Below are 26,631 nucleotides of genomic sequence, written 5' to 3' on the forward strand. Positions count from 1 at the left end.
AATGATACATGCATACAGATAGCACACTAATAACCAGCAAATCATAACCTCCTCATAGACACTTCACATGACAAACTTTGTATAATATATGTTCCAAATATATAATAGTGGTTGCAATTTATGTCAATAATATCACAACTCAACTCAAAGTTGATGCAGGAAGGGATGATACAAACATCGCTGACTGCATCCCAAGAGGTCCCCATCCTTGGTTCTGTCTTACTACAGCTAGTATTGCTGTATAACAGAAATGGTTTAATCAAATCATGTTCAATAACATGACTGAAATTCTTTACAAACTCAAGGTAAAACTTGGTTAGAAAAATTAATCATTAATTAATATTAACCATTAATTAATAATTAATGGTCTGGAGGATGGTGTGGATTGCACCCTCAGCAAGGTTGCAGATGACACTAAACTGAGAGGAGTGGTAGATATGCTGGAGGGTAGGGGTATGATATAGAGGGACCTAGACAAATTAGAGGATTGGGCCAAAAGAAATCTGATGAGATTCTAGAAGGACAAATGCAGAGTCCTGCATTTAGGATTGAAGAATCCCATGCACTGCTACAGACTAGGGACCAAATGACTAGGCAGCAGTTCTGCAGAAAAGGACCTATGGGTTATAGTGGATGAGAAGCTGGATATGAGTCAACAGTGTGCCCTTGTTGCCAAGAAGGCTAACAGCATTTTGGACTGTATAAGTAGGAGCACTGACAGCAGATTGAGAGGTGTGATCATTTCCATCTCTTCAGCATTGGTGAGGCCTCATCTGGAGTACTGTGTCCAGTTTTGGGCCCCATACTACAGGAAGGATGTGGAAAAATTGGAAAGAGTCCAGCGGAGGGCAACAAAAATGATTAGGGGGCTGGAGCACATGACTTGTGAGGAGAGGCTGGAGGAACTGGAATTGTTTAGTCTGCAGAAGAGAAGAATGGGGGGAGGATTTGATAGCTGCTTTCAACTACCTGAAAGGGGGTTCCAAAGAGAATGGATCTAGACTGTTCTCAGTGGTACCTGATGACAGAACAAGTAGTAATGGTCTCAAGTTGCAGAGGGGAGGTTTATGTTGGATATTAGGAAAAACTTTTTCACTCGTAGAGTTGTGAATCATTGGAATGGGTTACCTAGGGAGGTGGTGGAATCGCCTTCCTTAGAGGTTTTTAAGGTCAGGCTTGACAAAGCCCTGGCTGGGATGATTTAGTTGGGAATTGGTCCTGCTTTGAGCAGGGAGTTGGAGTTGATGACCTCCTGCGGTCCCTTCCAACTCTGATATTCTATGATTCTATGAAAAGCTTTGCTAAAGTCGAGATATATCACATTCACTGCTTTCCCCATCTCCACAGAGCCAGTTATCTCATCATTCAAGGCAATCAGGTTAGTCAGGCATGATTTGCCCTTGGTGAATCCGTGCTGATTGTTCCTGATCACCTTCCTCTTCTCCAAGTGCTTCAAAATGGGGAAAAAAAATCAGTCCTATATTACAAGTTTGTCCAAACAAACAAATAAACAAACAAACAGTTACTCCCATGAATTATTGAGAGCAAGGGATGTCAACATGGAGGACAGTAAAATTAGGAACCTAAATTGCTTAGTTGCTTTTGAAATGCCTTGTAGGCACTAATTTGCATCCCTGAAAATTCTGGTCTGTTGGTTGGAGCATAAGGCGTTAAACACAAAGGAAAAGTTTCAGAAAAGAGTAACAGACATGATATAGGGATATGGAATAGCTTCAGTATGAGGAGAGATTAATAGGATTGTGACATTTCAGCTTTGAAAAGAGATGACTAAGGGGGATATGATAGAGGTCTATAAAATCATGACTAGTGTGGAGAAAGTAAATAACTAAATGTTATTTACTCCTCATAACACAAGAACTAGAGGTCATAAAAGGAAATTAATAGGCAGAAGTTTTAAAACAAACAAAAAGAAGTATTTCTTCACACAGAGCACTGTCAAACCTGTGGAACTCTTTGCCAGAGGATGTTGTGAAGGCCAAAACTATAACAGGGTTCAAAAAAGAAGTAGATGAATTCATGGAGGAAAAGTCCATAAATAGCTATTAGCCAGGATGGGTAGCGATGGGTGTCCCTAGCCTCTGTTTGCCAGAAGTTGGGAATGGGCGACCGGGGATGGATGACTTGATGATTACCTCTTTTTTTTAATTTTCTTTTGGGCACCTGGCATTGGCCACTGTTGGAAGACAGGATACTGGGCTAGATGGACCTTTAGTCTGACCCAATATGGCTATTTTTGTCTTCTTATGAGTTTCAAAGGGCCCTGAATGATACGGGAATATGCAGGGTAAAATGCATTTGCTCTTGAGTCATCATGGGACACAGGTCATTGGGCACCTGATAAGGAATGCTTCCCAACATAAGCAAACAAGTCTTGGAACTTGAGATTCTGTGTGAAATTCTTGAAAGGATACCAAGAGCTGAATAGCAGAGATGCCTCAGCATTGATAGTTCATTTGTCTTTCACTCTTTTCCCTCACCCAGGATACAAAGGATAACATGCCCAATATCACCATCTTAGGATCAGGCGGAGGTCTGCGGGCCATGATAGCCCTTCAAGGAACCTTGGTGGAGATGAAGAAGCAGGGCCTGTTGGATGCTGTCCTGCATCTGTGTGGGGTATCGGGTTCTACCTGGTAGGTGCATGTCAGCAGAAGTGAGAATGAGCAAGTTTTCCTGAACAGAGTTGGTGCCCACTGGAACATTCTTATTATTATTTATCTCTGTAAATTTTCAATTCCTTATGGGTGAGATTTTATCTAAGGGTATGTGTACACTGCAAACAGGGGGTATGATGTAACCGGCATAGGCATATCTGAGCTAGCTTTAACCTTGCTAGCTCAGACATCAATAGCAGTGAAGCTCTGGGGCTACAGCATGGGCTGTACAAGGCTGCCTAGGACCCTCAGCAACTCCTCACAGAGATCCATGCTTCTTCAGCTTCACTGCAATTGGCACTCATGCTAGCTTGATCAAAACTAGTGCATTTGCGTCTACTCATGCTGCGGTTACACCTCTGATTGCAGGGCAGACATACCCTGTGACTGACCCTTTGACTTGCATTCCTAAGTCACTTTTGGAAATCCCACTTTTAAGCAGAGAAGACTGGAAAAGCTTGCAAAGTGAAACAGAGCTGAAGTGACATGTAAACAGGTCCCCAGTATTGAGGCTTGGGAGGAAGCAAAAAGAGTGGAGTTGTCAACGAAGAAAGAGATAAGGAAAGGAAAATCTTCAGAAACCTCTCTCTTTCTCGTGCTTGCTGAGTAGAACTTTGCTCTGAGAGTCACCCCATTGAAGTGAACTAGGGTGGCAGAAAATGCGAAGGGTGTTCAAGGGTGACGTATTGAAATGGGTTCTGTGTGTGTATGTGTGTATGTTACCACTGCCTGCTGCTGGGAGGGATCAATTGCTCCTCCTCATGTCATATACCTTGTACTCCAATGTATTTTGCCCAGTAGCTCAAGAAGGGCCCGAGCCCTGGGCTCTGGGTCACACTCAGAATGGCCTGATTAGTATGTTCACCACTGCCTTCTGTTGGGTAGAGTCACAATGATGTATGGGGTCTTGGCATTCAACAGAGGGTCTTACTCTATCCCTGTTATGGCCATACATTTCCCAGCGGCCGTGATGACAGACAGCCGTGAATAAAGTCTTTGTTAAATCACAGATTTGTTACAATGCCAGGATGATAATTAGAATTCCCTATGTGAAAAATAAAAGGTATAAAGATTAAAAGGAGGAAGGGAATTCCCTATCCTATTCCCTTAGTCTCAGCCATATCCCTTTTGGTTCATTAAAAGGTGCATGTCCACCCTCTACAAAGATAAGAACTGGACAGAGAAAGTACAGGACTTGGAAGAATGTCTGTGTGATACACTTTCCAAATCTTCATGGGATCTTCATAAGGCATACTCTCTTGTGTGCCAGGCAGCTAAAGATGAACTCTTCTCTCTGACTGATGTCTGGGCCTCTTTTGTTGTCTATAAAATATTGAAGCAGGTGGGTTGCTGTGTAAATCCAGAGTTCCACTGAAAAGTCAATGCATTTACTTAATGTATCCCTCCCCCCCTTTCTTAAAAGTACTTGGTTACAAGAACAAAATCGTGGAAGTAAAATAATAACTCCTGATGATATTTTCGAAGCTATTTGAACCCTCGGGCAACTTTGTAAATGTCAGCCTCTTCCCATAAGCTCTAAGAGATCACTGAGGCATTTGAGCATTTCTAAAGAGAGGACTTCAAGGCTGTGTAAGGTATTTGGATACCCATTTCCCATTAAAACTAGTGGGAATTTGGCCTCTAAATCCCTTAGGTGGTTTTGGAAATCTCACTCTAGCATATGATCCCAAAATCCTTGACTTTCCAGAATATGAAGAGAGCTAGAAGGCATAAAAGTCTCCATCACAGTCTTGATTTTGGCTTTTCAATCTAGCAGAGAAAATGTCTAATACAAATCAATGGCTGGAAGCTGAAACTAGAGAGATTCTGACTGGAGAAAAACTGTAAACATTTTAGATAATGAGAATAATAACTACTGGAACAGTTTACCAAGGATTGTGGTGGATTCTCCATCACTGACAATTTTAAAACTGCATTGGATGGTTTTCTAAAAAATTATTCAACTGCAAATTTTGATTGTTTGTTTGTTTTTTGGTTGGTTTCTGGTCATTGTTGGAGGGTATGATAAATGAAGGGTGGAGAGTAGCTCCCTTTTATGGACACCCACTCAGCCAGTTAGCTATAAAATCCCTCTTAGTAGCTGTTCTCTACTTGCTTTACCTGTAAAGGGTTAAAAAGTCTCACTGTGATGCATAGGTAAAAGGAAGTGAGTGGGCACCTGACCAAAAGAACCAATGGGAAAGCTAGAACTTTTTAAAATTAAGAAAAAAAATCCCCCTTTATCTGTCTGTTGTTGTTCTCTCGGGGGCAGAGGTGGACAGAGCAGCAACTATGCTGTAAGAAGCTTGGGGACAGGTATGAAAAATCATCTAGGAAGATGCTATTAGGTTTATCTCTTTTTATTTCTTTATGGCTTTTGGATTCCTCTGTGCTAATCTCTTTTGTTTTGCTTGTAACCTTTAAACTGGATCTCAAGAAAGCTATTGTTGGTGCTTAATCCTTGTAATTGCTCTTTTAAAACCTAGAAATAGCCTCAATGTCCAGATGTCTCTTTCTTTCTTTCTTTCTTTCTTTCTTTCTTTCTTTCTTTCTTTCTTTCTTTCTTTCTTTCTTTAAAATTTACATTTTTTTTTAAGAACAGAATGGATTTCTGTGTCTTAAGAGGTTTGTGCACATGTTGTAGTTAGCTGGTGGCAACAGATTATCTCTTTTTTTTTTCTTTTCCTTTCTCAGATTTTCCCCAGAGTGGGGTTATGAAAGGGCTTGAGGGTACCCCACAGGAAGGAATTCCCATGTGCACCTTCCTGGGCTCCCAAAAGTGTTTTGCACTTGGGTGGTGGCAGCATCTACCAATCCAAGGTCAGCGAAAAGCTGTAACTTTGGGAGTTTAACACAAGCCTGGAGTGGCCAGTATTAATTTTTAGAGTCCTTGCAGGCCCCACCCTCTGCACTCGAAGTGCCAGAGTGGGGAATCAGCCTTGACAGAGGGTTTTCTTATAAACTTTTATTTTCAATTTACCTAATTTTTCAAGCGAAATAACATTCCAAAAGAAAACTTAAAAATGTTTAATTTCAAAACAGCCAAAATAAAGCATTTAAACTTTTTTACCATTTTTTCTCAGATGGAAGAATTCAACAAATTTGACCTGACTTCAAAAATAATTTCAGTGCTATGAAAATGAATTTTAATTGAATTTACTATTAACTGAAAACCATTTTCTGCCACTGCTGCTCCCTAATTACTATTAATTTTGATGGAACTCAGGCTATGTTTACACTGGTGCTGGAAATTTAATTCCTAGTTCAAGGAGACATACACACTTGAGCTGTGATTTAGAACTTAGGTACATTCTCAAGGTGGTTATTCCCTCCCTCTGCTTCTGCTGCTTCAGCTACACTGATATTTTTATCATGTTAGTGCTGATGTATCTCCACCTGGTAATCAGACCTTCCTTCTCCAGGATAGACATATCCCAAGGCATCTACTTGCTTAGGTGCTTTTGGAAAGTCCACTACGTGTCTAATTGCATCTTCAGGTGCCTAAATATTTTTTTTTAAATCTGGGTCGAATTGCCTTAGGTCTATTTGAAAGTCACGACCATGGACTGTAAATACCCTGTTGTTTGTCCATACAGTGCTGTGATGTTCCCCTCTGGTGTTATCTGGACTGGTGATCTGCTAGGTCACTCCAATCCTTGACTCTGGGAGCCAGCCTTACACTGCTCTACTGTGAGAACCCCCACTCCTGGGTTGTTTACACACCGCCTCTGGCATGTAAGCTGCTCCTGGGATTGTGCAACCGAATGACACTAGCCAATATCTCTGGTCCCAGAGATAACCCTAGGAACTTTAGTCTTGCAGTGTCCAGTTATGCCCGCTGTACTCTGCACGCTTATATGAGTTTGTCAATTTATCAATGACATTGATATGTACCAGGCTTGTTATCCCAAGGGGAGTCTCTGACATGCTCCAGAACAAATGCACTGCTTCAAGTAAAACTAACAAGCAGTTATTATTAACTACTTTATTAACTACAAAGATAGATTTAAACTAAAGATTTTAAGTCAATTTGAAGTCAGATTTGATCAAATGAAATAAAAGCAAAACACATTCTAACTGATCTTAAAGACTAACAGATTTATTTGGGCATAAGCTTTCGTGGGTAAAAAACCCACTTCTACGGAGGCATCAGATGCATCTGAAGAAGTGGGTTTTTTACCCATGAAAGCTTATGCCCAAGTAAATCAGTTAGTTTTAAGGTGCCACTGGACTCCTCTTTGGCTTTGTGGGTACAGACTAACAAACATGGCTATCCCATGATACTAAGCTGATCTTAACACTTTCAATGCCCTTACAAATGTATATGCTTTTCACCACAGCTGGCTGGTTGCCCTTCAGCCAGGCTTTCCCCTTTGATCAGCACTTCAATTGCTTGGTGGTGGTGGTGTCTGTAGATGTAAGTGGAAGACACTGGAAGAGGATGGCAAACGTCTCTCACTTTTATCATGTTCTTTCTTCCCTCTTGGCTTTGCCCCACCTTCAGAGTTAGGTGAGCATTACCTGGATGATTTAGTTGGTGTTGGTCCTGCTTTGAGCAGGGAGTTGGACTGGATGACCTCCTGAGGTCTCTTCCAACCCTAATCTTCTATGATTCTGTGATTCAACACAGACCCAAATTAACCAAAGGAAGGGGGGTAACTCACTTGAGACTCCAACAGATCCTTTTGTTGTTGCCTAGGCCATCGTCCTTTGTTCCTGCAAGGCTGGGCTGGGTTCGTCCCATACAAGTCCTGATGAGGTGTGAACTGCCTCTCCGCTCTTGGAGAGTTTTTGCCTGGGCTTATTTTAAGCCATAAAAACACATTTTCAGCCTCATAACTATATACATGCAATTATAAACTATAACATTACTGCAACAACAATGCTCAGTGCATCATGGGCCTTCCAAAGACACCCAACATGACAAAGTTTGCATTAGATACCACACAATCATATTATAAGGATGAACATGGGGATGTAGGGTATTTCCACAAGGTACAGAACAAATGCACACTAGAATGAGAGAACAATGATGAAGATGATGATGGTCTCAGAAAAAAGGGTCTTTCTAATTCCTAGCCTGAACTAATTAGCCAGGAACAGAATTACTGGGAACATCACCAACATTTGTGTATTTCTGTGCTCATCAATTCTTAACTTTCCAGTATGATCAGACCATGTTATCTGAACAAGATGATGCCTCCACAAGTGGGACAAATCCTTATCCCATCTATGCGGCAGTGGAAGCAAAGATATCACATAAAGTAGATGAAAACAGCCCAGGTAAAACCATAACACACTGGTGATAGTGAGAGAAACCATGTCTGAAATGTCAAGTACTTGATGGAAAAATAAATATTGATGTTGCTTCTTGCCGTTTCTGCTACTGTAAACACTGCTAGGTGGAGTCACTATTTAATAGAACTGAATGCAATCTAACAATGTGTTTTTTTAGTCTAAAAATGGCCTTTTTAGAAAATGTGGTGGTTTTTTTGCATAAACCTCTCACGTCTATCTATCTATCTCATTTTTTATCAAGGATTTTACCAAAATGGTTATTGATGTTCCTCATTGTAAAAAAGCAAAAAACAAACAAACCAACAAAAACAAACAGGTTTTTCAGTAAATGAAAAATTCCCATAATTGTTTCACTTGTGACTTTGAAAAACATTTTCAATATAAATGTCTATCAGATAAGTTTGTGGTAAATTGCCCAATAAGGAACAGTTTCAGAAATGAAAAGAACTTGGAAAACTTCAGAAATGTTTGCTTTTTTGATTAGCTCTACAGTTAAATATATCACTTTTAGATTTGACTCATTATGAGTAATTTTTTCTTGATACTTTTGGGTCAGAGTTAGAGATAGGTGGTTGGAGGGAGGGTGGAGGAAGGCTGTGCTGGCTCCACAGGCTTCTGGGATATCCAAGGACAGCACATGCTGGCCTAAAGAGGAAACATTAGATGGAGAAGGTAATCATAGCAAATGACTTGAAAATGATCACGGGGTGAAGAAACAGAGTGAAAAGAGAGGTAGGATTCCCTGTTAGAGCAAACAGAGTGGCCAGGGAATTGAGAAATTATTACAATCATCCAAGAAGGGGACAACAAGAAGCTGGCACTTGAAAGGGCCTTTTTAATAAACCCTATCTATGTTTCACAGGCACCTGGTTTGAATTCACTCCTCATGAGTCTGGCTTTCCTGGCCTAGGGGCATTTGTGTGCACAAAAGACTTGGGAAGCAAATTCGAGAATGGGAAGTTGAAAGATAACAGCAAAGAGAAAAGTATTTGCTACCTGCAAGGTAAGCATTCAAGTCCCTGATTCTCAGCCAATAGATAGATATGTATTGCAGATGTGTTACCCAGGGTTTTCAGAACCCAAAGGAGTGGTAACTTAACTGTTTCACACCAGGCATTATCAGAAATAAACCAATGGGAACACATCCATTTTCATCTGAGAAATGATTGATACAAGTAAGCATGCTCTTAACTAAAATGACAATTTATTAGATTTAAACACATCCAAACATAAGCAATAGGTTTAGAACATCCCAAATCATTATCTAGAATCTGAGATGGTATTGAGTACTTTGCAGCAGGGTGGTGATGGCAAGGTGCTTCCCTTCAGGGGAGTATGGTGTCATGAAAAACATCTCTCTGGATAGCTGCAGAGAATTTCCCCAAAGTAAACTCTATTATCTAGCCCTCTTTATAACTAACTTTTACAAAATACATGTATCATAGTGACCCCTCCTGGGTCATCGCTTCTCCCAACATCAATAAACCAGTTGTCAACTAACTTTCCTAACAAACTTAGTCATAATAAACTCCTATATTAAAGGCAGAAGCTGCAAACCTACAGCTGGTATATGATCTTGCCTCAAGAAGCCCTGTCTGTTCAAATTAACCCTTAACTATGTGGTGTTCTAGGTTGTTTTTTTTTTTTTTATTCCTGATGGCTAAATGTACATAATATGATTGCAATTGCTTTAATCAAATTCTGGGGTACACGCACCCCTCAAATCTGGGGCAACAAATCAACCACGTTATTCTAATGCAGCATGAGATCTATCTCATATTATAGACCTGTTAGGAATGCTTCCAGACACCCAGTCCCGTAGGTCTCATCCCGATTTCAGAGCACCCTTGCCAGTTGCTTGTACCTACTCAGCTTTCCTTCCCCCCATTCAATCTTCCTTCTGTACCCACACCATAATTTCCACCTCACTCATGACATTCACTCACGTGTAATCCCCTTTGCTCACCCTTCTCCCACCATCTCATCCGTTTGTCAACCCACTTAGATCCTGCTGAAATGTTAGCATTTATATAGATTGCACATCCCATCCATGATCAAGATACCCATTTTACAGAGAAGGGAACTGAGCCACTGAGAGGGGAAGTGGCTTATCCAAGGTCATGAAGGTCAGAAATGGGGGGTGAAGGAATAGAAGTCAGGTCTCCTAATGCCTAAGCTACTACTTTGTCACTAGAGCTGGGATTTTCTAAGGAGCCTATGGAACTTAGGAAGCCCAACTTGCATTGAATGTGAGTGGAATTTGTTCACTGAACTCCCATGGTCTCCTTTGAAAATCCCTGCCAGGAACATTAATCTTCCTATTAATTAATATAACAGTGTAAGCATATCTTCCTCTTTATATTTATTTATTTAGATAGGGAATTTCCAAAAGGTCTAAAAGGATCGTGTAAGTGTGTGTATGTATGTGTATGTAGGGAGGAGATTTTCAAAGGGATGAAGGACAATTAGGCACTTAACTCCCATACAAATTCAATGGGCTTTGAGGTTGTGATTTAGAAGCTTAATCATAGAATCACAGAATATCAGGGTTGGAAGGGACCTCAGGTGGTCATCTAGTCCAGTTCCTTGCTCAAAGTAGGACCAATCCTCAACTAAATCATCTCAGCCAGGGCTTTGTCAAGTCTGAGAGTATGTCTACACTATGGGATTATTCCAATTTTACATAAACCAGTTTTGTAAAACAGATTGTATAAAGTCAAGTGCACGCAGCCACACTAAGCACATTCATTCGGCCATGTGCGTCCATGTACCGAGGCTAGCGTCGATTTCTGGAGTGTTGCACTGTGGGTAGCTATCTTGTAGCTATCCCATAGTTCCCGCAGTCTCCTCTGCCCATTGGAATTCTGGGTTGAGATCCCAATGCATGATGGTGCAAAAAACAGTGTCGTGGGTGATTCTGGGTAAATGTCGTCACTCATTCCTTCCTCCGTGAAAGCAATGGCAGACAATCATTTCACGCCCTTTTTCCCTGGATTGCCCTGGCAGACGCCATAGCATTGAAATAAATCAAGAAACAATTTTTTTCCCTTTTCTTTCACTGTGGGGTGTGGTAAATTGATGAGATATACCCTGAACCACCCAGGACAATGTGTTTGACCCTACAGGCATTGAGAGCTCAGCCAAGAATGCAAATGCTTTTCGGAGACTGCGGGAACTGTGGGATAGCTGGAGTCCTCAGTACCCACTCCCTCCCTCCATGAGCGTCCATTTGAATCTTTGGCTTTCCGTTACGCTTGTCACGCAGCACTGTGCTGTGGACTCTGTATTTTTTTCAAATGCTTTGGCATTTCGTTTTCTGTAACGGAGCTCTGATAGAACAGATTTGTCTCCCCACACAGTGATCAGATCCAGTATCTCCCGTACGGTCCATGCTGGAGCTCTTTTTGGATTTGGGACTGCATGGCCACCCGTGCTGATCAGAGCTCCACGCTGGGCAAACAGGAAATGAAATTCAAAAATTTGAAGAGCTTTTCCTGTCTACCTGGCCAGTGCATCCGAGTTCAGACTGCTGTCCAGAGCGGTCACAATGGTGCACTGAAGGATACCTCCTGGAGGCCAGTACTGTCAATTTGCGGCCACACTAACTCTAATCTGATATGGTAATACTGATTTCAGCGCTACTCCTCTTGTCGGGGAGGAGTACAGAAACCGGTTTAAAGAGCCTTTATATCGATATAAAGGGCCTTGTTGTATGGACGGGTGCAGCATTAAATCGGTTTAACGCTGATAAATTCAGTTTAAACGCGTAGTGTAGACCAGGCCTGACCTTAAAAACCTCCAAAGAATGAGATTCCACCACCTCCGTCAGTAACCCATTACAATGCTTCACCACCCTCCTAGTGAAAAAGATTTCCTAATATCCAACCTAAACTCCCCTCTACAACTTGAGACCATTACTCCTTGTTCTGTCATCTGGTACCACTGAAAACAGTCTAGATCTATTGTCTTTGGAACCCCCTTTCAGGTAGTTGAAAGCAGCTATCAAATCCCCCCTCATTCTTCTCTTCTGCAGAATAAATAAGCCCAGTTCCCTCAGCCTCTCCTCATAAGTCATGTGCTCCAGCCCCCCTAATCATTTTTGTTGCCCTCTGCTGGACTCTTTCCAATTTTTCCACATCCTTCTTGTAGTGTGGGGCCCAAAACTGGACACAGAACTCCACATGAGGCCTCACCAATGCCGAATAGAGGAGAATGATCACGTCCTTCAATCTGCTGGCAATGCTCCTACTTATAAGCCCAAAATGCCATATAAGGATTATATGGCACATTATGTGTGCACATTAGGAGCACACATTAATGACATGTGTGCTCCTAAGCCAGTTAGTTGCTTTTGAAAATCTCATTCTGGATATCAAACTGGCTTACTTCCTTTGAATATTCCAGCTTCAGTCATTCATTCAAATTTGGACTATACCAATCAAACATAGTCCATCCTAGCTCTGGGTGCCTCTGACAGTACTTCAAAATATATCTCCTAATGTATCATATCTCCAGCAATTATTTATCCTAAAGGGGGAAAATAAACTTTCCAACTGTAAGGATAGGTAAACTCTGGATTAGGTTTCCAAGGGAGGATGTGGAATCCCCATCACTGGAGGTTATTAAGAACAGGTTGGACAAACATCTGTCAGGGTTGATCTAGATTTATTTGGTCCTGCCTCACTGTGGGGGGATACACAAAAAGACAGCTCAAGGTCCCTTCTAGACCTATATTTCCATGATCCTGAGATCAAAGTAATCCCATTAAGATTATAAACCTAATAAATACATTTATCACACCCATCTCTCAACTCACTGTAGGGCAGAGATGTTCCAAAAGTTATCAAACTCTGGGCAGGTAATATTTTCCTTTCTTTCTTTCTTTCTTTCTTTCTTTCTTTCTTTCTTTCTTTCTTTCTTTAGTTTGTTTGTAAGGCACCTAATGCAATGGGGTCATTCTTCATTGCTGGGTCACATTGGCACTGTGATACTACAAATACTAATATTGATTATTAGGGCTGTTCAAAAGTTAGTATTTACATTTATATGAAATGTGGCAATTTGTTTATACACCAAATCAGGACTAAAACACAAAATTTCGACCTTTCCCACAAAATGATTTCTGTTTTGGGTCAATTGAAATGTTCTGTTTTTATAAAAGTGAAACGTTGCCTTCCTATTTCTGTAATAGTTTCATTTACACTGAATTGTAAAAGCCAATACATTTGGGAATGAAAGGTAATTTAAAAATGAAAAAAATGAAAGGTTCTGTTCCAATGTGTCAGCATGCCTCCTTTCACATTGGAAAGTTTAAATTTTGACAAAAGAGTATTTTCTGATGCAAAAATATTACACTGGAAATTTGTTGACCGCCTCAATTTACAATAAGTTTTTTCAGTTATGGATGAATGTGTAAATCAAATTGCAAAAACACATAACCCATCAGAGACTGGCCTGCCAGTGCCCTCTTGACTTTTCTACCGGTGGGGCTTTTCTCCAGGCAACTCTTTATGTAGTATTAAAGGGAAAGGTCTTGATGAACTCTTACTTGTGCCATTGTAAATAAAGTCTTTTCCTTCTTGTTTTCAGGTTTATGGGGAAGTGTCTTTGGAAGCAGGGAGGAAAACATGAAATATTTAAAAGGTACTGACGTTTCTGCCTATTGAAGTTATGGACAGGTCATCAGTGGAATCAGCACAGGTCTCCAGTGGAGAAGCTACTGCACCATTCTGTAGCAATGATCCCAGTACCCTACTGGTTATCATAGTGGCACTGTCATGTGTCCAACAATCTCTGTATTAGCAGTAGCCTAAAGTAGCCCATGGATGTCTTCCAATTGTGGATGCGTTGGATTTTCAAGGGTGCCAAAAGGAGACAGAGCACCTAACTCTCATTTTTGCCTTTCAAAATGTCCAGCATGCCAGATAATTTCCATATTATTATATCTAAAGATGAGATTTTCAAAGTTTACTTGGGTGTTTGGATCCTAATTTCCACTAATTTTAAAGAAGAGTTGGGCATAATCTAATCTCATGCTTCAGGTCTCAGCCAGTCACCTGCGGGAATCAGGAAGGAATTTGTTCCCTGGTGCACATTTGTAAACTGTTTCTTAATCAGCCACCTCTAGAGATGGGAGTCCAGCTAGGGTACGCTGATGCTCTGAGGTTGTACTGAGAATTTTGTTTCTAGATTCCTGGTTGGTGAGTTATGCTACAGGTCCAACAGATTAGAGATCAGGAAGGAATTTTCTCCCAGGTCACATTGACAGGAGCAGTGGAGATTTATTCACCTTCTTAGCAGCACTGTGTGCAGGCCACCTGCTGAGATTGTATAGGCATGTCTCACCTAATCATTCCCTGCCATTGCAGGACCTCTGCCTCGTGTGCAGCTCAGTATCTCCTGTTCTCAGGCTGTGGCACACAACAGTTCAGCACTGCCTCAGCTTAAACGAGGTCAATGGGTTCCACCAGGGATATCTGTGTGAAATGTAATGGCCTTCTCATCTCAAACTCTACAAGTGCATGGAGCAATGAAATTCAGTTCCTTTAGGTGGCTTTGAATTCTCAGTTTAGATGAATCCTGATCTGAAACTTCATACTAATTTTGGAACTATCTACACTTCGGCAAATGCTGGCCTCACTTACACCTGTATAAATCAGGAACAAATGTTTAGCAATCAGTGGAATTCCCCTTACTTCATACCAGTGTTACTGACATCAGGCCCACTGTACAGAGGAGTCAGGGAAATCCGAAACTAGCTGATTAGTTACTGATGATTTTAAAGGGAAGCAAATGCTCAATACTGGCCTTAATATTTGTGGTGGTATTTAAAAAAATAAAAATAATGGTCAGATAATGCCTAGATTATAAAACATAGATAATGATCAAATCTAAGATATGATTCTGGTTTCAGGCTGATTTTACACAGTGACAAATTGTGTCTTCATTTACAGTATCATGAATCAGGAATAATTCCAGTGAAAAGAGCAGAGTTACTTTTGAATAGTCAGTTCAAACATTTTGACTAAACCATTTTCCACCAGAAAATCCTGCTTTGTGATAATCAAAAGTTTTGTGGAAATGTGTTGATTCTGATAAAATTTTTGATAGAAAATTTTCAAAATGCTACAAATCAAAATGGAGTATTTTGTTTTGACTTCATCATTTTGTTTCAATTTTATTATTTCATTTGGTTTCAACTTTTATTTATTTTTAACTAGCTAGCTAAAAATATCTTATATTAACTTATATTTTATATTATATATTTATAGGTCATATTTTTGTTACCTTATAATGCTTCACTAGTTGTTCAAAGGAAACTTTTAGTGCGGTCATTTTGATAATTTTGAATTGAAATATTTCACAATTTCAATCCTTCAAGATATTTTGAAGTTTTTAGTTTTTGAATGAATTTGAGATGAAAACAAATTTCAGAATCTCCAAAGTTTCCCACAGGATAGAAGTTCTGTTCCTTACCCACTATCCTTCTGAGTTACACTAATGCAGATCAGATCAAAACCATGTCCCTGATGTCCAGAGTTAAGAAAACCTCAAACCTTAAAGAAAAAAAAATGACTCCTCTTTAAAAACCCTGGGTGACAGATCTTCAATACCTTGTAACTGAATTTTGATTTCCTAGCTCAGTGGTTATCAATCCCGGGTTGTTGTTTTTTTAATCTGCAGAGGTCTAAAAATTATCAAATAGAGGAGCTTTGGAAATCTTAGACATAATCTGCAGACTCCAAGGGGTCCACAGACCATAGGTTGAAAACCACTATTTTATGGTAATGACAACCTTTTGCGGACCCCTTAGACATGGTCTGAATCCCTAGGGGTCCATGGACCACAGGCTAAAACCCACAGTCCTAGATGATATGGTTAGTGTCCTTAACTTTGTGAAATGACTCATAATGCGCATGTTTTCTTTTCTGTTTCCAGAGCTTGTTCTCCAAGTATTTTCTGGAGGACTGGGAGGGGAACATCAGTATGCAGTAGGAGAAGCAGGTGAGTCATTCTATTTCTGGAACCATGGGCCAGTTTTTCTTATAATTCACATTGGGTTTTTCCTTTCATGACTTCACTGATATGAAAGGAGCTAGTTCTGATCTGCACCACTATGAGCAGCTATGGCTGCACTGCAGCCCCCCTATCATGGATGAGGAAAGCAGCAACAGTTCTTATGCCAATATATTCTCACTCCTTCCCCCAATAACATTAGCTTCATTGACAGAAGTATTCTTCCATCTTCATAGCTGTGTCTACACTCAGTTGATGGTGGAGGGATTGTCATAGTGATGTGTCAAGAATCAGAGGGGTAGCCGTGTTAGTCTGGATCTGTAAAAGCAGCAAAGAGTCCTGTGGTACCTTATAGACTAACAGACATTTTGGAGCATGAGCTTCGTGGGTGAATACGCACTTCATTGGATGCATGTAGTGGAAAATCTCCAGGGCAGGTATATATATGCAAGCAAGAAGCAGGCTAGAGATAACGAGGTTAGTTCAATCAGGGAGGATGAGGCCCTCTTCTAGCAGCTGAGGTGTGAAAACCAAGGGAGGAGAAACCTGCTTTTGTTAGTTGGCAAGCCATTCACAGTCTTTGTTTAATCCTGAGCTGATGGTGTCAAATTTGCAGATGAATTGAAGCTCAGCAGTTTCTCTTTGAAGTCTGGTCCTGAACTTTTTTTGCTGCAGGATGGCCACCTTAAGATCTGCTATGGTGTGGCCAGGGAGGTCGAAGTGTTCTCCTACAGGTTTTAGTATATTGCCATTCCTAATATCTGATTTATGTCCATTTATCCTTTTGGTAGAGGACTGTCCAGTTTGGCCGATGTACATAGCAGAGAGACGTTGCTGGCATATGATGGTGTATATTACATTGGTGGACGTGCAGGTGAATGAACCGGTGATGGTGTGGCTGATCTGGTTAGGTCCTGTGATGGTGTCACTTGTGTAGATATGTGGGCAGAGTTTGCATCGAGGCTTGTTGCATGGATTGGTTCTTGAGTTAGAGTTACTATGGTTCAGTGTGCAGTTACTGGTGAAAATATGCTTCAGGTTTGCAGGTTGTCTGTGGGCGAGGACTGGCCTGCCACCCAAGGCCTGTGAAAGTGTGGGATCATTGTCTGGGATGGGTTGTAGATCCCTGATGATGTGTTGGAGGGGTTGTCATGGCGTAAATCCCCAGTCCGAATCTTAGAGTCCAAAAGATGGGTACAGACCTGAATTCCTCTAAGCTTAATTACCAGCTTGATGTAATAGGCTGCCACCAACCAGGACTTAACAGTGCCTGGTGACACTCTGGTCCCCCAAAAACCTTCTCTGGAGACCCCAAGACTCAGATCCCGGATCTTGACACAAGGAAAGTAAACCCTTTCCCCCACCATGCCCTCTCAAGGCTTCCCCTCCCTGGGTTACCCTGGAAGATCACTGTGATTCAAACTCCTAGAATTTTAAAACACAGAGGAATTCCACCTCCACCCCTCCTCTCTCCCACCAATTCCCTGGTGAGTACTGACTCAGTTTCCTTTGAGCCTTAACAAGGGGGAAAATCAATCAGGTCTTTTAAAAAGAAAACTTTTAATAAAAGAAAGAAAGAGTAAAGATCATCTCTGTAAATTCAAGATGGTATATTACAGGGTCTTTCAGCTTATAGACACTAGAGAGAAGCCTCCCCCCAGCAAAAATACAATTTAAAATACTTCCAGCAAAATACATATTTGCAAATACAGAAAACAATTAAAAGACTAAACTCACCTTTTTCCTGGTACTTACTAAAATTAGAACAGAAGAGATTTTTTCAGAAAGATTGGAGGAATCTGCTTGCATGTCTGGTCCCTCTCAGAACCCAGAGAGAACATGGATAAAGAACACATAAACAAAGACTTCCCTCCACCGAGATTTGAAAGTATCTTGTCTCCTGATTGGTCCTCTGGTCAAGTGTTCCAGGTTCACTGTTTGTTAACCCTTTACAGGTGAAAGAGACATTAACCCTTAACTATCTGTTTATGACAGGGGTCTTAGCTGGGGACTGTATGTGATGGCCAGTGGAGTCCTGTTGGTTTCTTTCTTGGGTTTGTCTTGCAGTAGGAGGCTTCTGGGTACACGTCTGGCTCTGTTGATCTGTTTCCTTATTTCCTCGTGGGCACTGTAGTTTTGAGAATGCTTGTTGGAGATTTTGTAGGTGTTGGTCTCTGTCTGAGGGATTAGAGCAGATGCAGTTGTACCTCAGTGCTTGGCTGTAGGCAACGGATCATGTGGTGTGCCTGGGATGGAAGCTGAAGGCATAAAGGTAGGCATAGCAGTTGGTAGGTTTTCGGTATAGGGTGGTGTTAATGTGACCATCGCTTATTTGCACCATGGTGTCTAGGAAGTGGACCTCCTGTGTAGATTGGTCCAGGCTGAGGTTGATGGTGGAGTGGAAGCTGTTGAAATAGTAATGGAATTTTTCCAGAGTCTGGAAAAATCTGTATTATGTCATACTCTATCAAAGAAACTGAGGAACCACCTGATCAGCATCCTATACAGCAAACAGGAAAACATCAAAAAAGAGCTCTCCAACCTGAAGACTCTCATTAATAACCAAACTTCCATACAAACGGACTTCACTAAAATAAGACAGGAGATCTACATTACTCACTTCGTCTCTCTACAAAGGAAAAAGGACTGTAAGCTGTCTAAACTCCTACCAGACACATGGGGCCACAACCGTGGTACCCCCAGCAATATCGTCAATCTATCCAACTACACACTCAGCCCAGAAGAGATTAAACAAAGACTGTGAATGGCTTGCCAACTATAAAACCAGTTTCTCCTTCCTTGGTTTTCACACCTCAGCTGCTAGAAGAGAGCCTCACATTCCCTGATTGAACTAACCTCCTTATTTCTAGCTTGCTTCTTGCTTGCATATATATACCTGCCCCTGGAGATTTCCACTACATGTATCCGACGGAGTGGGTATTCACCCACGAAAGCTCATGCTCCAAAACGTCTGTTAGTCTATACAGTGATGTGTGTGTTTTTTTCACTCCTGTTCTAACCTACATATGCCTTACAAGTGTAGACCAAGTTAGAGCTAAATCAAGCCATTTGCATTAATGATATATGTGAGTTTCATGAGTCTCATTCACCCTTTCTAATGAGTGTTAACACACATAGTATCTTTCTGATAAATGCTTGCCCAGAACAAAATCACACTGAAAGCAAATATGTGACTTCTCTACGTGGGAAATGTTACCAGTTATCCAAGTATAATTATACTAGAATAACTCTCATGTGGATGCTCTTGTTCTGGTATAAGAGCAGCTTTCTTGTATTACCTTAAACCACTTTCAATGAGATATAAACTAAACCTAAAAAGGCAGAAATGATTATCGACAAGAGAATCATAGATTCCAAGGCCAGAAGGGACCAGTGTGACCATCTAGCCCAAACTGCTGTATAACACAGGCCAGAGAACTACTCCAAAATAATTTATAGAGCAGTTGCTTTTAATTAAAACACCCAATTTGGATGTAAAAATTGCCTATGATGGAGAATCTACCATGACCTTTGGTAAGATTTTCCAGTGGTAAATCACTCTCAGAATTAAAAAAATTACATATTATTTCCAGTCTGAATTTGTCTAGATTCTATGTCTGGCTCTTGGATCTTGTTGTATCATTACAAGTACAAGCAGTGGACGTGCTATTCCGTGACTTTAGCAAAGATTTTGATATCATCTCCCACAATATTCCTACCAGCAAGTTAAATAAGTATGGGTTGGATGAATGGACTATAAAGTAGATAAAAAGCTGGCTAGATCATCAGGCTCAGCGAGTAGTGATCAATGGCTCCGTGTCTCGTTGGCATCCAGTATCAAGTGGAGTGCCCCAAGGATCAGTCCTGGGGTCAGTTTTGTTCAATATCTTCATTAGTGATCTGGAGGATGGCGTAGACTGCACTCTCAGCAAGTTTTCAGATGATACTAAACTGGGAGGAGTGGTAGATACTCTGGAGAATAGGAATAGGGTACAGAGGGGCCTGGACAAATTAGAGGATTGGGCCAAAAGAAATGTGATGAGGTTCAACAAGGACAAGTGCAGAGTCCTGCACTTAGGACAGAAGAATCCCATGCACTGCTACAGACTAGGGGCCGAGTGGCTAGGCAGCAGTTCTGCAGAAAAGGACCGAGGGGTTACAGTGGACGAGAAGATGGATATGACTCAACAGTGTGCCCTTGTTGCCAAGAAGGTTGACAGCATTTTGGGCTGTATGAGTAGAAACCTTGCCAGCAGATCAAGGGACGTGATCATTCCCCTCTATTAGACATTAGTGAGGCCTCATCTGGAGTGTTCTGTCCAGTTTTGGACCCCACACTACAGGAAGGATGTGGAAAAATTGAAAAGAGTCCAGCAGAGGGCAACAAAAATGATTAGGGGGCTGGGGAACGTGACTGAGGAGAGACTGAGGGAACTGGGCTTATTTATTTTGCAGAAGAGAAGAATGAGGGGGGATTTGATAGCTGCCTTTAACTACCTGAAAGGGGGTTCCAAAGAGGATGGATCTAGACTGTTTTCAGTGACAGCAGATGACAGAACCAGGAGTAATGGTCTCAAGTTGCAGCGTGGGAGGTTTAGGTTGGATATTAGGGGAAAAAAATCACTAGGAGGGTGGTGAAGCTCTGGAATGGGTTACCTAAGAATGTGGTAGAATCCCCTTCCTTGGAGGTTTTTAAGGTCAGTCTTGGCAAAGCCTTGGCTGGGATGATTTAGTTGGGGATTGGTCCTGTTTTGAGCAGGGAGTTGGACTAGATGACCTCCTGAGGTCCCTTCCAACCCTAATATTCTGTGATTCTATGATTACCAGTTCTGTTCATTCCCTCTGGGGCACCTGACATTGACCAGTGTCGGGCAGAATAGTGGCCTAGATGGTTTGGTCTATTATGGCCGTTCTTATGCTTTTATGCTGAACTAATCAGGTGGATGGGGAGGATGACTGATTTTTTTGACTGGCTAGAGGTTGTGTGAGTTAGGTGTCATGGAGGTGATAATTATAGAATACTAATGGGGTGTTGGTTTGCTTCTCGTGGGAGGTCTACAAGAACCAGTATATTTTAAGCTTTTCAGTGGTAGGTGGACTTATCCCAGTGGGCCCAAATGGCCTTCTCAGAGCAAAGTCAGCATGAGGTGGCTCACATCTCAAATTCATTGTCATTGAGCCTGAGTGGGAAATGTCCCCTACCCTTATCTGATTGTCACCTGTGGAAAATTCAGTGACTTCAGGTCGGCAGCGTGCTTTCTGAAGAGGCATTTTCTGTTGTGTGTCCTTATGCCATTACAATCCCTTGCCATTATGGGATATCACCCATATAACCCTAAATCTCTGTCTAAGAACTTGGCTGGGTGGAGTTGTTCCAGGCACAGAGGGTGTTAGAAGTTGATGCAAGAAGGACATTTAGAGAGGGATGAAAGTGTGCATTGGGGGGTCAGGCTGGCAAGTGAGGAAGATAATTTTAGTGCTTGAATTTGGAGCAGACTGGACAGAGCCAGCTGCAGGTGGTTGGAAGCCAGAGAGGAGCTAACTATATAGTCCTAATGAGTTTTTGTATTATTTGTTCTAAGACAGCTGCCAGAAATGGACATGCCTACACATGGAAGGTGTGGGTATTGTATTCCTCAGATCACTGGGCCTGATTCACCTTTCCCATATGGGGCTTAACCCAGTTCAACTAAATTAAATTAGATAAACCCCCTGCAAAGAACAGAGTTTCTTGTAGTTACTTCTCTCGTCAACTGCCTGATCAGATAGAGGTGAACTTTCCTTTACCTCTGTAGGTCCAGGACCAGCTAGGTGATGCCAAGCAGTGGTTGCATTATCTTAGAATGCTCAAAAGGCCTCCTCAGAGTTTAGTCAGCAAGAATCAGCTCAAAGCTGAAATTGGTTGACATTTCAGTATGTGTGGGGAATATCCCCCTGTCCTTCTCTGTTTGCACCTCTGGAGAAACCCATGATTCTGGGTTTGGCAGCATGGCTGAAAGGAGTTTCTTGTGGTCTCCTTGTTCCATTGCAATCCTGCACCACATGGGAATGTCAACCATTGTGACCCCAACATTCTGTTAAGAGTTGGCCTGGGTGGAGTTGTGCTAGGTACTAAGGATGTTTCATATTGATGCAAGAAGGTGCTGCAGGGTGGGACCAAAGAGGGGGCTGATGGAGTCAGGTTGACAGGTGAGGAAAATGCTGCTAATGTTTGAATTTCGGACAGGCTATCGGGGGCCGGCTCTGGGTGTTAGGAGGCCAGAGAATCGGTAACTACATAATTCTAACTGGTGGTTTGTTTGTTTCTTGCAGAAAACACATCAGAAATGTCCGTGTCTCCACTTGGAGGAGGTAAGACATTATATATATGGATATACAGATTGTCATTCACAGCCTTTATTAACTACCACCCTTTCCCCCCGAGCTCTGCCATGCCACCTGACAGTCTATTCTTAATGATTGGATTTTCAAAAGAATATAAATGTAAGGAAGTTGAGTCCTACCTTCCTGAGGTTTGCTTGATAATCTAGCCCCAGTTCTTCAAGATGCTGATGAAGAATATCCAGCATCAATGGTGGATTTTTTTTTAAATGGCCTCATGGAATTAGATGCCTGACTTCGTTCACTTTCAATAGAAGTTGGATAACCTAATCCTAGATCTATAGGGAGAAATCCATAGGGAATACACTTCTACCTGGATGTGCATTTATCTCTACAGGGCTCAAGTTGTTTTCACATCAGACTAGAACACATTGAAAAGGTTTTTCTGCCGAGAAGCTGGGGAAGGTTCAGACAATAAACAAAACTGAGACTGATTTTTTCTTTAGTTTTTCAAAAGCTGGATATGGTAAAACATTTCAGTTTTTAGTAAAATGTATGAGAGAAAAATGCTCATTTTCAGTAAAAAAAATAAAATAAAAACAAATAATTTATGTGAAACCAAACCAGTGAATACAGTTTATTGTGTTACACAAGATGTCAGACTAGTTGACTGCCATGGTTCTCTTCTGGCCTTGGAATATATCAATGGATTATTTAATCAAAATTTGTGTTTTCGTTTTTCATCTGAAAACCATTCTCTTTTTAACCAAAATTCCAATTTGGTTGAACAGTCATTTTCAATAAAATAACAATACTACATAAATTTGAGGAGTCCTGGTCAGCCCCAGGTAGCTCACACCGTAAGCTAGGTGCCAGTGGGAAGTGAATTCTAACCATTGCCACTCCTTCTACTGAAGTGTGGCTGATGTTCTAGGACACCAGGTACAAACAGATTCAGCGCCAGGTGTCTGACTGTACACTGGCCATTGCATCCCTGCTGTAAGAGACTTGGGCACTGAGGACATGAGTCTTCCTCTCTCCACATCTGGGGGCTCACAGGATAACCGCTGCCTGCTGGCCACATTATGTTCTCTTTCCCTCCCAGGTACTCATTGCGCTTGTGCACACTGTCGGAGTGCCCCTCCTCCTCCTGCAGTTCACAGTCATGCCTCAGCTGGGGAAGACTGCAAGGACGTCTCTGAGAAAATGAAGGAAGTCCCTGAAAGGCAAGTGGACCAGTGGGACTAGACTACCACCTGTCCCTGTGTCTAATCATTTAAAATGGGATTTTCAAATGTGTCTAGAGTGACTTCCTTAGGCACCTTAGGTAATCCCAGTATCAGGTGAATGAATTGCTGCCTGCTTGGTCCATGACAACATAGCAATATTTTCACAAATGCCCAGGGCTGTTCCAGACACACAGGCTGAGGTTTTCAAAAGAGCCTACGGGAGTTAACATCCCAAATCCTTCATGGAAGCTGGGCACTGAAAACTGCCTTTGCCCCTCTTTGAGGCAATCCCTGGGCCCCTGAACACTTCTAAAGCTTGTCCCAAATCTAACTTAATTTCCCCCATTATTTAAGCAGAACATGAGGGGCAAAAATTCCTACCAGAAGTGCTTGTGAAATGAGCGACACCTGGGGTTCAAAGACCTTGGCAGCAAGAATGGAGGAGTGTGCTGAATTCGGCAGGATTTTTGAAACAGAACATGGAGGCAAGTTTTATAGAAATATTTTGTCACTTAGATGGGGCTTTTCAAAGAAAGCCAGCCTCTTGACTTTCCGAATTATTGCTCCAGAGGTGGGAGCAAAGAACCAGATGTGTCCTAAAAGGAAGAACATTCATAATTTAACAATTTTCTCTGCATAATTCATTCATTCCGGGTGTTTCAACTCTTTGTTCTACTGTTCCCCCCACTCCCCATCACTTTAAGGGGAAACCGAGAGAGTTTGACAACTCTTTCATAAAAAGAACAAGAGTACTTGTGGCACCTGAGAGGCTAGCAAATGTATTTGCGCATAAGCTTTCGTGGGCTACAGCCCACTTCATTGGATGCATGCAGTGGAAAATACAGTAGGAAGATATATATCTACACAGAAAACATGAAAAAATGGGTGTTGCCATACCAACTATAACGAGTGTAATCAGTTAAGGTGGGCTATTGTCAGCAGGAGAAAAAAAAACTTTTGTAGTGATAATCAGGATGGCCCATTTCCAACAATAGACAAGAAGGTGTGAGTAACAGTAAGGGGAATAGTTCTACTTTGTGTAATGACCCATCCACTCCCAGTCTTTTTTCAAGCCTAATTTAATGGTGTCTATTCCCAGTGATTTAGATTTTTGAATTTTGCTTGGTACAATCTGGTTTTTAATTTTTTGATTTTTATTGCTTTAAATTTTCACAGCTGTGGAAAATTATGGGGAAAGAGATGATAATTTAATGGCAGCAGATGCAGAGAGTCAGCAAGTTAAAGCTTTATAAATAGTTAAAATACAAACTGTCAAAATCACATTCAAAATATACAAAGTTAATATCCTCAAATCAACAAATCTCACCTGTTTTTACCATTCATTTGCTACTCCTAACTTTCCTAGTCACTTTTGAAAATCCCACTAGGCACCTATCTGCATCTTTAGGTGCCTAAATACTTCCAAAACTCTTACCCTTAGATTTCACATAAGAACATAAGAACTGCCTAATGGTCAGAACAATGGTTCATCTGGCCCATTATTCTGTCTCGACAGTGGCCAGTCCCAGACCTTAGAACAGGACAATTTTGGAGAGATCCAACTCTGATTTTCCCTCCAGGCTTCCAGTAGGTAGAGGTTTAGGGTTACACCAAGCACGGTCTTACACCCTGATATTTAGCCTATCTTCCATGAACTTATCTAGTTGGGTTTTTTTAAACCATTTGTATTTTGACCATCACAACATTCCATGGCAATGAGTTCCACAGGTTAATTGTGCATTGTGTGCAAAAACTATTTCCTTTTGTTTGTATTAAACCTGCTGCCTACTAATTTCAGCCACTTTTCACCCCTGCCCACTCATTCCATAACCCCCTTGTTCCATGCACATTGCTGCTCTCTGCTCACACTCTATCCTCATTCCATGTCCTTATACTAGAGGTGCTCCTGAGTTATGTCTGTGTAAATGCAAAGAAACTTCCATTTTCAGTGGGGGCTACAACCACTCCTAATGGCTCAGCACGTAGGAGAACTTGCATCATGATGTTCTGGCAGTTGGTCTGAGAGCTAGAATACCAGACAGGCACAACCTGTTCTTCTGAGCAGCAGCCCCAGGGGAAGATCCCCTCTGTGTTTACTGAAATTATTCTACAAGGGGCACTACGCTACCTCAGTGCCTTTGAATCAACAAATACTCATCTCTGTCCCTACTCACACCTACTAACAACTGAGAGGGGGAAGAAAGGAAAAAATGTCTACAGATTTCCTCTAGTTATTTGTTTTTACTTATTTTCAGCTTCGATTTTTATTTTTTATTTATTTATTATTTATTTTCCCTAACAGGAAGTGTATCGAGTGCATGTAAATTGTTTTGGAAAATCTGTATCTGTATCTTCCACTGGAGATGGGGGAGCACCCATAACTTTCTGTACAAATGTCGTAAGCAAAATGCAATTGAATTGTCCTTCCCACATGTATGTACATCCATAGGGTAAATTGCTCTCTTTTTCAAGGTTCTGTTTTGGCAGCGAATAGATTAAACAGAAAGGAATGAGAAAAGGGCAGTTGTGTTGTATAATAAGCAGCAGGGAGCAGCAGCAGGTGAGAACATAAGAACGGCCATACTGGCTCAGACCAATGGCCTTCAAGTATAATGGGCACTAAGGACAGCAGAGGATATGGGTAGGGAAGGCAGCTAAGTAATGGGCACTAGAGGGCAGAGGGTGAGGGTGGGGAAGGGCACTATACTGTATAATGGGCAGTAGGGATGGCAGAGGGGGGGTGGAGAAGTGGCGGCTATATTGTATAGTAGGCTTTAAGGGCTGCGGAGGGTGGGGGTAGGGAAAGGGCACTATACTGTATAATGGTTACTAGGGGCAGCAGAGGGTGAGGGTGGGGAAGGGGCACTATACTGTATAATGGGCAGTAGGGATGGCAGAGGTTGGGTATCGGGAAGGGAAGGTGATACAGTATAATGGGCATAGGGGCAGCAGAGGGTTGGGCATGAGAGGGGATGACTATACCATAGCCAATAAAGAGCTTTGAAGATAGTATCATGAAAATTATCACAAATTCTTTATTTAGTAATCCCTATTGCCATATTACCTTAGTACCCCATGACAGCTAAAAAATT

The 26,631-nt window shown here is 41.5% G+C and overlaps 1 protein-coding gene across 1 annotated transcript in view; it reads left to right on the forward strand.

Annotated features, from left to right (window-relative positions):
- Nucleotides 1-25,972, forward strand: part of LOC115643567 (cytosolic phospholipase A2 gamma-like) — a gene marked incomplete at its 3' end in the record, with an annotated part of 46,445 nt that extends 20,473 nt beyond the window's left edge. Inside the window, 12 exon segments of the mRNA XM_030547591.1 lie at nt 2,512-2,654; nt 3,819-4,017; nt 7,841-7,958; nt 8,836-8,976; nt 13,563-13,616; nt 15,912-15,977; nt 22,302-22,340; nt 22,817-22,836; nt 23,894-23,929; nt 23,931-24,024; nt 24,716-24,769; nt 25,842-25,972. Coding sequence (XP_030403451.1) covers nt 2,512-2,654; nt 3,819-4,017; nt 7,841-7,958; nt 8,836-8,976; nt 13,563-13,616; nt 15,912-15,977; nt 22,302-22,340; nt 22,817-22,836; nt 23,894-23,929; nt 23,931-24,024; nt 24,716-24,769; nt 25,842-25,972 — 1,095 coding nt within the window.
- Between the last annotated feature and the right edge of the window lie 659 nt (nt 25,973-26,631).

This window comes from Gopherus evgoodei, unplaced genomic scaffold, assembly GCF_007399415.2.
Source record: "Gopherus evgoodei ecotype Sinaloan lineage unplaced genomic scaffold, rGopEvg1_v1.p scaffold_62_arrow_ctg1, whole genome shotgun sequence".
Taxonomy (NCBI): Eukaryota; Metazoa; Chordata; order Testudines; family Testudinidae; genus Gopherus; species Gopherus evgoodei.